This window comes from Nicotiana attenuata, chromosome 2 (genome assembly GCF_001879085.1).
Source record: "Nicotiana attenuata strain UT chromosome 2, NIATTr2, whole genome shotgun sequence".
Classification (NCBI taxonomy): domain Eukaryota; kingdom Viridiplantae; phylum Streptophyta; class Magnoliopsida; order Solanales; family Solanaceae; genus Nicotiana; species Nicotiana attenuata.
The window spans coordinates 40,252,418-40,265,303 of record NC_031990.1 but is presented as its reverse complement, the minus strand read 5'-3'; the positions used below and the strand labels follow the sequence as shown (position 1 = coordinate 40,265,303).

Genomic DNA, 12,886 nt, shown 5'->3' with positions numbered 1-12,886 from the left:
CTGACTGATTTATCTGTCTCATAACCTGTATCTCTTACGAATACTTTAATATTGTCCTTGACATCTAGGAAACTGTTCTATAAATAAATCCAAAGGCCAGGGTATTCCCCCCTTTAGGCCTCTTTCTCATACCACAACCTATGGTCAGAATTCTTCCAATCTCGTAACTGTTGTTACCTTCAGTCATGCATCATGTACAACCGTGTACTTGTATGTGTTCCTATGCGACTCTTCTCTCCTTTTTCCTCCAGCTTTTAGCCAATCTCTAGGCCTCACTTTGTTAACATATACAGAACTATGACAAGATGTCCCTCTAGGCATCTATAGGTGCACTAAAGTTCTTCGCTTGGTACTTTGTCGAACTTACGACTATTGCTATACCGTGCTTCATAACCTCGGTTATTTATGATTATGGTTTTACTACATCTAGGTAGGTTATACTATATCCTAACTCTTACTTCGATTTATTATTACCGAGGTCTGCTACCCAACTACAGGTTACCCTCTCACCGCTTATCCTATAGGTATAAATCTAAGTCATTTAATGTTTCCTTATTACTGTTCATCTAAATATTGGAATCATAATCTCCTCTCATACTTTGAAACTTTTATCCATCTATTGTTGATTCACCTTAATGTTGATCTATAATCCACCATTGACAACTTGAAACCTCTTACGTAATACATTGTCACTAGGTCTCATGTCTGATCAGGGAACATCTGAAGTGGCTTTCCTTATCCACCTAGGGACGATACCATACTTCAATAACCGTATTTCATAGCATCCCTATTCATCTTGTGGGGGTATTCTAATCCCGTGCCATCCATGAAATCTCTTCTCTTTGAATCATTACTCAATTGAAGGCCTAAATATCATCCTTTTATAATTTACCACAATTACACCCTTACATTACGACCAGGGCAGCATTCCATCTCTTCTAAGTGCTCCTAGTCTTAGACTCCTTCGTGTAAATTCAAGCTATACTGAGCTTTTCATAACATACATAAACCATCAGCTCTCTTGTTTGATGGGCTTAATACCGAGGTCTTACCTATTCTTGTCAGCTTCTAACTCACCTTTTCTTAACCTTACTCCCATATACCTAAAATTTTGTCACTCTGTTATACTTTAGCTTGCGACCTACGCATATCTATTTGTACTACTGACATCCTTCCTTTGACTTGCTACACCACAGAATTCCTTTTGTGCCTTCTCAGTTGTCTTTAAATGTAAGCAATTACTTTTCCTGGTCGTTCTACCACTTGTTGCATGAATACTTGGCTTGTCTTATTGCCAACGAATACCATAATTTCATGTACCTCATATGATCTCAAAATCACTTTTGATTTTTTTTCCATTCATTAGCCACTATAGGCGCCACTTTCTTATGGAGTGCATCCAATATTGTAGAGAGACTATTGTTACCAGACCAATTCTTCTTCAAGTTAATATGCTTAGGTTGAAGCCCTCTTCCTTATTTCCTGAGCTAGTCTTTCGTGGCAGTACTTAGGGGAGATCCTCTGACTCCTGTAAAGCTACAAGCTTATTACACCGTATACCCGAAGAAATTTTTGATGTTGTCACTCACCTATAATTATCCTTAGTTACTTACCTTCGCGCCCTTGTGCTCGTAGGGTTGCTTCTGAACTGAAATTTTTGACTGTCTTCCTAGTGGCACCGTCTTTTATTTTTGTAACACTTATACGGTACCTTTAACAACCCAACTCCTATCTGAATATTTCTCAAGGACTACGACGTCATATCTGCAAGACTGAATTCACTATGTTGGGGTTCACTACGGTTATCTTGCATAATCTGCTGATTTGTCTGTATCCTCTTGTCTAGCTATAAAAAGGCTCTTCCTTAATCAACTACTAACTACTCGTTGGTCCATTCTCATATCTATATTCTACGTAATCTATCTTGGGTTATGTCTTTTGTCTTAACTTACCCCTCGCACTGGCTCCTTATGTATCAAGTGTTCATTTGCACTTATTTATCAAAAACATCTGATGTGGGAACCCTTACTTCCTCTCCCCGTCGGCATGCTTGCATAATGTTCTGGAGTGGTAACATTTCTGTAGGGTCTGAATAAATGCAATCTCATTCTTTTTGCCTTTCTACCACATTCTTCCTTTACTATTCCATAGTTACCTGAACCACATATCTCCGACTTAATACTGTATCATACCATCTTCCCCCTTTAGGGGAATACTAACAGTTAATGCTATGAAGATTTACCTATAAATGTTTTACCTTTTCGTCTTTGGCGTCTTTTCACATCTCTACGGACTCTTACTTGCCTTGTGGTAACCCTTCTGTACCAGGGATAACTGAATTTCTTACGCACGAAGGTGACACCTAGTTTAACTGGCACACTTAGTCCCTTAAATTTAACTCTACTCACAGTGCTTGTTTAGGGAAGCGTCTTAATGAATGACCTTTAAAGGTTATTCTTTTGTTGTCTATTCCATTATTGCTGGAACGCAATCTCTGAAATTCTCACGATGTCGACTATTATCAAATCTTCCGATCCCTAATTCATGTTAAATATATCTTATTCACTAGCACATGCTGATTTCTATTACTCATGGGGTTTAACGTTTCCTTTCGGTAATCACGTTCGAGTCACCAACGCATTTCTCGAAGTGAAGGTATGACTTTATGGCTTATACTGTTTTATTGTCTCAAAGCATGTCACCTCTTGTCTCTTTCTTCACTTGACTATACACTCTGTCATGTCATATTTTGATTTACCATTATCACTTATTTATCACATCTTACTCATAATACTTCATTTACTCTCTTCTTATTCTCCAGCTAATATTTCTGTCTATCACTTTATTCTAAAAACTTCAACAAAATGTTCTTTCACTTTTAGTTTCCCTTACTTTTCACTTACTTTTTGCATTTTTCTTTTTGTTCTTTCCTTTCCTTCTCATCATTTCTTTTCTCTTTTTGTGCCTTGATACCTCTTTCAGGTTCCTCGTCTCTCCCCCAAACTTAGTTTTTAGCCAATTGTTTCACAAGAGTGTTAAGGAAAGCTCGGGTGCTACGAGAGGGTCACGACAAAATGGGTAAAGGCTTGTAACATGGTTATCAAATGAGAAAGGTTTGAGGCTCAAATGGGTTGACTAGGGATAACAACATTGATGGAAAATGAAAAACTTCAAGCGGGTCAAGGAGAGCCTACAATCACTTCTCAAGCCAAGCAAAACTTAAGATTTCGCCTTGAAACACATTCGGGGCAAGTTCTAGACCCTTCGCACGGGTACTTGGACTTGCAACAAAAACATATCACCTCTTACGCAGCTGGATTGTTAAAGAGAATAGAGTCGAGGACCCACAACGACCATATTCAACATTGAAAATCATTATGGTTCAATTAAACCACTCGATTATTACCTAAGTCAACACAAGAGTCACAAGGTCACTCACTAGAGCTATTTCTTCCCAAAAATCTTATTTTTAATCATAAGCACGTAGTTAAGTGTGTTGGTACCAAGTGAAGCATGTTTGACTCTTCGAGCATGACTTAATTATGTCTTTTTATTCATTACTACTATTATTACTACCTAGACACCAAAGATGGACTCAATTCCTTAATAAGGAGGTCACACCATCCATTATTGGGAAGAGTCACTCGGTTCACACAAAAAATACCTTTGGAAAGAATCATGGCATTAAGAAAACCAAAGGCTTATTATCTACTAAAATATAAAAAGAAGCTACTAAATCAAAGCGAAGCTATTAAATCAAAAAGAAGCTACTAAATTAAACACTAACTAATAAGAAAGCAAAATAAAGAAGCTACAAAGCAAAACTACTGAAAGTGTAACGAATATACATAATAAGAGGGGAAAAGAGAGAATATATACAGAATAAGGAGAAATAAGAAAATACTATCAATTATTACAAACCAATTGTCTCAGAATCATCAAAATAGATCAAATAAACTCCACCCCCCCGAATAAAAATAAGCATTGTCTCCAATGCTTAACAAAATAAGAGTAAAGGAAGGGTAAGAATGAAGAAGACTCCCTATGTTGCCTTTGACATCTCTGTGTCCAAAGTAGCATCACCGCCCTCAGTCTCTTCTAATTGGATCTCATCATCCTCGACTCTGAGAGTAGCTGGTTGGTGAATATCTGGCTCACCGCCTCGATAGTGTCGGCAGCAAGGTCTGGCTCCTCAGACTGGACAGCTGGTGCCACTGGAGCTGATGGTGTTGCTGGTGCTGCTGGTGCTGAAAGAGCTGGATTTATCACCATGTCAAATAGAAGATCTCTAGCTGTTGCAATCTTGGTCATCCCTCTTCGGAGCTTGTCAATTGACTTCTTGGAAGCCTGGGATTTTCTCCCTTTCTTTACTTCCTTTCCCAGCTCCTCAATCACTGACCTATGCTCCACCAAAGTGTTCATTATGGTGGTCTGGTTCTCCAAGAGCTTCTTCAATGTCTCCTCTACTGTTGGAGAAATCTGGGGTGCCGGAATGGATGACTGTGCTGCAACAGTACTGGACATGTCAGACAGCTTTGTTGTGGATGTCAGCATCCAGTTGTTGAGGCTCGCCATTATCTGGAAGACTCGCAGCACAGAAAGTGGAGCAGTAGGCATAGGCACCGACTTCTAAGCCGAGGTGGAACCTGTCATAGGGGCTGCTTGGGGCACTGAGGATCGAGGTGGAGGCATAGCTGCTACCACTGGACAAAGGCTCCGCTGAAGTAGATGGCATGTCGACTGTCTCTGCAGCGACCACCGATGGCTCATCAGACTGACCTATGATGGTAGTCGATTGACCCTTTCTCTTAGGGTTGTGGCATCCATCAACGAATACCATGAGAAGTGCTTCTTAGCCCGAACCTTCATGTCAAAATCTCTCGGCTCCACCTGTGCATCCGTAAGGTATTCAGTGATGGTGTTGTTATATGGGTAGGAGGTATCAGCTTGCCTGGCGGCCACAGACATGTTGGCCGATATAATAACACCCACATTGATCGGGTACCCGGCCATAATAGAGGCGACTAGACCTGCCCGCGGGATAGGAAGGTTTGTTTCATTGTGGCACGGGTCGAGTCTACTGCATACAAAAATCTGCCATCCCTTTGCCTCGAAGTTCAGGGTGTTATGCTGAATAGGAATCCTTGTTGTGATCCATGGTGGTGGTGGCCCCGGGGCTGCAAGAATCTCAGCTAGCCATGGGCGAGCTGCATCTCCCATCGCCAGCTTCTCCAAGTACTGTGCAGGCTCAACATCCTCAAACCCCAAGTAGGAGTTCAGTGTGTGCTGGTCGAACCGCACCTTCAGATTCCTTGCTTGGTCAGTTTGGTCCCTTTCTTTATGTGCGCCACATTGGCATAGAACTCCCAGACCAGATACTCCTTTGCGTCCACTACACTCTGGGTGAACCACATCCACCCCTTCTGCTCTCGGAACTATCTCAAGACTGCCGGATTGTCCTTGTCAAGGTATTTCAGTTGGAACTATCACTCAAGAGTGAGCGATCTCACCGGCCACCACCCACACAAGCTAGTGAAGGCAGCTAGACTGACGAACCGGTCCTCCCAGACCTCTTTCTTCTTCGACCTCTTATGGCCGGCAATTGTAGTATAACCCCCTCGGCCATCATCCGAAATATCATCAATTATAGTCGCTGGTGCCTCATGGACAAGTGTAGAGGAGGGCTCCGAAGCGAGATTGGAACTCTCCGAACCTTCGGAGGTGCTATGTAATGAGGAAGGCTCGTCCAGGAGTTGATACCTCCCCGGTGGCTTTGATTGGACAGCTCGCGACTCTTGAACTGAGTCGCCCTCCGATGCTTCCCTAGATGGGGCATAAGAACTGGATTTGGAGGGCTCTACATTTCTTCCTCGACTGGCTGTAGCCTTCTTGGTGATTATCTTTTGGAACCCAAAGGCATGTTTCCGAGATGTTTCCGAGTTGATCATTGTTGTTTGCCATTGTTCTACCTACAATTGATTCACAAAAATTAGTAACACGGAAGGAAAAGAAGACAATTCACACACACACGCAAATATATAGCTAAAGCTATTTTTAGCTCCCCCGGCAACGGCGCTAAAAATTGATCTCGTCAAATTCATACCTCAAATCAAGGATATGAAGCGGTCGACTGCAATAGTAATACCCAACAAGAGTCTGGGTCGATTTCCTTAGGGAGATATATATGGGATTTAGGAGTATATAGTATAGTACGTGGTTTTGAAGTATCTCAATTTACATTTCCTGAAATCGGGGTTGTTTCTATGTCTATTTTAAACTAAGATTTCAAAGTTAGGAAATGAAACTAGGAAATTATTTTTGTTGTTTTTCAAGTTCTGTAAAAAGCCTAGGGCTATACCAAGCACCTAGGTGTTTGCCTAGTGGGATATCAATCTTAATGCATGTTTTGTTGATCGGGGTGTATTCTAGCTATCAACACTTAGTTACCCACTCAATGCCTCTTGGTCAGAGAGTGGTTTTGCTCTATCTGGCTTTCTCAAGTCCAAATGGGTATTGCTCAAAATGGTTGATAAAAGCTAAAGTCGGGTTATTACTATCTCTAGGTTGAACCCTTTAATTGGGATTATCAATTTCTCGATTGACCCAATTTCTTGTTAGCCAAGTTTTCCTTGACTAAGTCTCTCTTTCTCAAGTAGAGACTAAGTCAAATAGGCATGAACTAATGTTTGCAACCATTAATTCCACAAATTAAAGCATGAACAAGGATAAATAATAAACACCCAACCATAAACAAGTATTAAATTAAACACCCATGAGGTTTACACAATAGGGTTGGGTCATAACCCTAGTAAACATCTAACTACTCATGCTTGAAATTGAAGAAAAAAAAGAAGAGATGCTAATTAAACTCATATTCGTAAAATCAAAATGATAAAATCTATGTTAAAATATCCCAAAATATGAAAGACTACTAAAAGAAGCAAAGAGAAACGACTACTGTAGTTGCTGATGTCAAAAGTTAACCTCAAATTATGAAACTTGTCTTTTTATACATGGCTAAAAATTTCAGAAAAAAATGCCCTTTAGGAGGTTCTGCGGTCGCCTATTCCACGTACGGTCCGCAGATTTCTTCAAGTTGTCAGGAACTGGAGGTTTGCGGCCGCATAATTCTGATCTGCGGCCGCAAGGCACTCTTTTTGCAGTCCGCACTTCTACACCTGCGGCCGCGTAGCTCTTCTTCTGCGGCCACACAATTCCTATGCGGTCCGAACTTCTGGTGGACTTAGAATGCACATTCTCTGAACTTTTGGTCATAGCCATCTTTTGCGGTCGCACAATTCATGTGCCGACCGCACTTTACACCAAACTCTGCTGGCTTTTCCTTCATCATCTGCGGTCCGCACTTTTGGGCTTCTATGCCTTTTATGGCCCTGATTTCCGATTACTCCTTTTTGAGTTGGATATTATCTTGGGAGTCCATCTTCCAATATTCCTGCAATTAAGCACATTTTATCATTTTTTGGGAACACAATTAAACACTTTTGAACTAAAACAAAAGGTAAAAGGCGCTAATAAGTAGTCAAAATCCCCACTTATCAATCACCATGGCATATGCCTTTCTTAAATTAACCATGGCTCAGCGTTTAAGATCTAGGACTTCACGGAATCATAAAGTCCAGAATCGAGTCTCATAAGGAACTGATAAATTCGTTCCTGCTCTTGTCTTCATTGATGTTCCTGCTTGGCTGCACAACTGCATTCTGGCAACGGGTCGAGGTCATTCAGCTTATCCCACAATGGTTTTAACTTTGTGTAATAGCTTAACAAAGTTTGTCTATCTTTTAGGAGTAGGATTATGTCTCTCTTAATCTGGTAGATCCTTGGATCTTTCCCTTGGGAGAATCACTCTTCAAGATCGATCCAAATCTCTCTGGCAGTCTCAGCATATGCAACACTGTCGTGCAAGTTCTAGTCAAGAGAGTTAAAAATCCATGATATGATCATGGAATTGCATGTCTCCCAAGAATTATCTTCTGAAGTTCCATCCTGTGGCTTTTTAATCAAGCCATTTACAAATACAAGTTTGTTCTTTGACTTTAGGGCATTCTTTATTGCTCTAGCCCATGTTGTGTAATTGGTTCCATCAAGCAAGCACGAGGTGAGTATCATCCCGAGTTTGTCCGAGGCATGTAGAAAAATAGGTGAACTAACCTCCACTATCTTCGCATCTGTCACCTTTGGGGTTCCCATCACTGATTTCTCAAGTTCTAGGTTTTCCAACCTTGCTCTGATACCATGTGAAAACTACAGTTTATTTGAGAAGAATTAACTCGTCAATTTGCTGCAGTCATGGTACAGTTTAAATACATATAAGAGGCCATCATGGATGAACTATATCTACAACATGTGATAATCTTATTTACATGAATGAGTTATTTACAAGGACGAGTTACTTATCTATTAGAGTCCTAGTATAACACTCATATTCCTGCTGATAGTTTTACTGACCCTTCTTTAACTTGTCCAAGTCAATCTTTCTTTTTCCCAATCTCTTCATATTTCATAAATTCCTACATATGTATTTTATGTCTTTTTCTTTGATATTCTTATTCACCTTCTTTTTCCAAGATTTCATTAGTTTAAGTATTCAACAGTACTTTAAGCTTTCAATAGTTCTATACTTCTATTGCTCTATAAAATCTTACCTAAAATCAATAATGTCTCAACAAAAAGATTAACTGCGTTGGCTATATTATCAATTTAAAAGGAATAATTAAAGGTTATCGATTACAAAAAAATTATTAACAACTTTGTATCTCAAAAAGCGAGAAGATTAGAACACACACACACACACACACACACACACACACACACACACACACACACACACACACACACACACATATATATATATATATATATATATATATATATATATATATATAGATTTTATAACTTTCTTTTAAAAATTAGGCCTCACATTAAATTTTGACTTTAGGCCCCTCATGTGCTTGAGCCGCCGCTGTGTTTGGTTACCAGGAGGGATAGACAAGGATGTCCTATAACCCGAATCCCATAGATTAGCTATCCCATCTTCTATATATGGGATAGTTAACTCTACCATTTTTGTATAAAATTTATCCCACCAAATAGTTGATATCCATAACCAAACAAGAAATAAATATAATGTCATATTCTTTCCCTTAGTATCCCTATCCCCATAATCTAACTACCCGGCGTTTTGACAAGCTTATCCAAAAGGAAAAGAAGAAAATATATAGAGCGAGAATTTGACTAATATACTTTTTAATTGATGGGGGTTTGAACCATCCACCTTAAATATGGAAGGCGAAAAATTTCACAAAGTAAGCTAGCCCTCATCCTCAATTCTTTACTTTTAGGGTACTTACTATATATATTTTCTTGTTTTACTTCCCTTTCTCTCAGCGTTGCTTTGTTCAAATTTGCTAAACAGAGCATCAATCATATCCCATCTCAAGAACAATGTCTAGAATATGCGTCAAAGCGAAAAAAATATGCCTCATAGTGAAAAGATACGTGAAACATTCCTTAATCTCTCTCCACATCCTTTCTGAAGAGGGACATTATTTACCGTTTAAAATTTTTTAATTGACAAGAAATAGTTGACCTGACCCTCAAGAATTTTATTTAGATATCTTTGAATTCCACGCTAATTCCAACGCTTTTTTCGACTAAATGATTATATTATTGGGTTCATTATGCATGCCAATGAGTAAAAACAAACAAAACAATTACGAGAAAACATACTTAAGTAGAAGCAGTTGTCTTTATAACGATCATCCTGAAAAAGTAATGGTAGGTGGAAAGCAAGAAATACATTAATTAATCTCAACTTTGCTATTTAAGTTTTAATTAAATCATCAATATAATTTAAGACAAGCTAATTTACATTGAAATTATTGGAACCCACTATTTTTTTCGACATAATATATAGAATGCCTGCCTTTGTCCGAAACAATTCAAACAGTTGGGAAAGAAGCAATCTTGGCAATGCCACAATGGCCATCTTCATCACCAACATCTCTAACAATTTTCATGTATCCTTCCTCACCCCAAGTAGTCCCCCATGAGTTCTTGATTAGCCAATAATTTGTACCATCTTCATCTGTTCCATAACCTATCACTGTGACTGCATGATTCAGCTTAGGGTAACAACTCCCATCATATATTCCACTTCCATACAAATGAAACTCCCTATTAGCAGCAATACCAACAGATATCGGTTGATTAGCTACAGCTTGCAGTAACGCGGACTCGCTAGGTTCTACTACTTTATAACCACTGATTTTCACTGCTGGTGAGGATAATTGTTCTGTGCTGCAAACGCTTTGAATTTGTTTATAAGGATAATTAGTCTCGGTGGTGATGCCGCCATCATTTTGAAGTAAGAAGTCGTAGGCTTGTGTCATTAGTCCACCATTACAACCATTATTCTGGGTAGCGCAATCTAGAAGTTCTTGCTCCGAAAGTGAGATTAGTTCATTGTTTGCAATCTGATATGCTCCTTCTATAGCTGCCACAGCAGAAAATGCCCAACAACATCCTGTAATGATACGTAAGCCACTTGTGTTAGATGGGATAGTAGCGGATGTAGAAATTTTGCCAAAGAGACTAGAACAAGATTTTTTTATCTATATACACAATATAATTTTTTGACACTAAATAGCGGAGACACCTTTTAGAAAGAGGTGTCTCTAATTATAATACTGCTTGAAAATAATATAAAGTAAATACCAATTTGATACACGATCGAAAGAGAACTTAAATGGAACCAATATATATATATATATATATATATATATATATATTTCTAAACCCAAAAATCACTATAAGTTTGAATTGTGAGAGTAGGCTGACATAGCTCGTGTGAAATACTGCTTAAGCCGCAATTAGATGGGAAAATTTTGATAGGAAGTACAGAGACAAGTCAAGTGTTAGAATAGGTACAAAACTGACTTACCACATTGACCTTGTTCCTTGATTCCTGTGACACTGCCACTCTCTCTCCAGTCCATGTTAAGAGGAATATCAGTCAGCTGGCTATCATATTTAAAGGACGTTGTAGCATTTGATTTTTGCTGGAATGAAGTGTCAAGCCCCGTATATGATGCCAGAAAGTCCTCAGTGGTGAGATCAGCATATTTATTGATGGCTAACTTATAACGTTGAGTTCCATTCTGATTGAATGATTCGATAAACTCAACGTTTTCCTTAAATATTTTGAAATGGCGTTCTTTTTCTATCTCATCTTTGTATTCCCGACCATGACGAACTATCCATTTCTCATGCCTTTCCTGCATGGATAGTTCTTGTAGGTCACGGGATGTAACTTTGAAAGAATATAGATTAAGAAAGGTAAAAAGGGCAAGACCAACTTTAAGGCAAAAATTGAAAGCCATCTAATGATGTAGGAACAATATCTTATTAAGCCGAAAGAGAGAGGTTGAGTAAATGAATAAGAGCTAGCACTCATCTCAATAGAGTTTATATAGCCGCAATATAGAGATTTTTGTGTAAAATTTTCAAATTTTTATTCCCATTTGGACACTGATATTAGACTAATTATCCATCACTTCCTTTCCCAGAAATTAGCACATTTTAACTTTCTAGGAGACTAGGACGAATTCAAGTAACAAAGCTAAAACAATACAAAACATGTTTTTATTTCTTTCCCTTTTTTCCATTGAAATAGTGCACGCGATAGGGAAATAAAGTATTTGTATTACTTACGCTATTATTTTAAAACTCTTATTATTGATAATAGAACATAGCTCAGACTAGCTATTTGTCGAATTGCGCGTATCAGCTTATGCAAGTGCCATGCCAGTCTGTTTCGTTCCAATTTCATTCGTCCGTCCCCGGCCGAAGGGACTGATGCTATATATGGTTATAAGAAATAATTGACGAGAGCCAATGAATTGAATGACATTATATGCCAAACATTTGGGTCTACAAATTTGCGTAGGGATCTTTACGTCTTGGAATTTTATGGGACGTTTTTGTCACATAATGAAAAGTAGATCAAGACTTGCTTTGGCATAATGTGGAAGTCATCTTCGTTAATTATTGATCTGCCCGATATTATGAGTTGATGGGAAAATAATATCTTCTCGTCCTTTGATCTCCAAAACTTTAATAATTGCATCATGAAGATACAAAATCATTAACCCAAGAAAGACAGAACTTTGTAACGTTTAACGGTTATTAATAATCACATAGTGGTAGAACCATAATCACACAAGCTACTTATATTTAATATTTTATGTGATATTGGTGTAAATAGAATATTCTCAGAATAACTTAGCCTGAAACATTTTAGGTTTCTTTGAATTGTCACTAAAATTGCGTTCAGAATTAAGAGATAATAATGATATTCAAATGATAATGACCTATCATCCTCTCTATGGTTACTGCTCATACTTAGAGCCCGTTTGGATTGGCTGATTTGAAGTAGCTGATAAGCATTAGTTGCTGAAAAATACTTTTAAGTGCTGAAACTGAGTTAATAAATAAGAAGTTACGTATTTGGATACTGAAGGTACAAGGGGGGGGGGGGGGGCATTGTAGCCTTTTTAAATTTCTAGTCGATTACTCTTCAGACCTAGTCGACTTATGCAGAGACAGCCAAAACTGTTAGTCTTTTCGATTTAAACAAGTGTTAATCACAATAAACAGTAAAGGAACAGAATATAATACGAGAGCAATAAAGTAAATGACACCAGGAATTTTATACTGGTTCGGAACCAATGTGGTATCCTAATCCAGTCCTCTTGGGTTGCAAGAGTGTTGTCTTTTAGAGCTCTTTGTAAATTGAATTGAGTACAGCCTTTGAGATTTTCAGCGATCACCACCAACGTTAACAGGAGTTGGTTTTCATTCGCTC

At 38.5% G+C, this 12,886-nt stretch overlaps 1 protein-coding gene across 1 annotated transcript; it reads right to left on the bottom strand.

Moving 5' to 3' along the window:
* LOC109207741 (zingipain-2-like) lies at nucleotides 9,751-11,474 on the bottom strand. The gene is made up of 2 exons (XM_019370728.1): nucleotides 10,964-11,474; nucleotides 9,751-10,546 (listed from the first exon to the last, which is right to left on the bottom strand). The coding sequence occupies exons 1-2, from the start codon at nucleotides 11,400-11,402 to the stop codon at nucleotides 9,963-9,965; spliced, it is 1,023 nt and encodes a 340-aa protein (XP_019226273.1). The 5' UTR covers nucleotides 11,403-11,474; the 3' UTR covers nucleotides 9,751-9,962.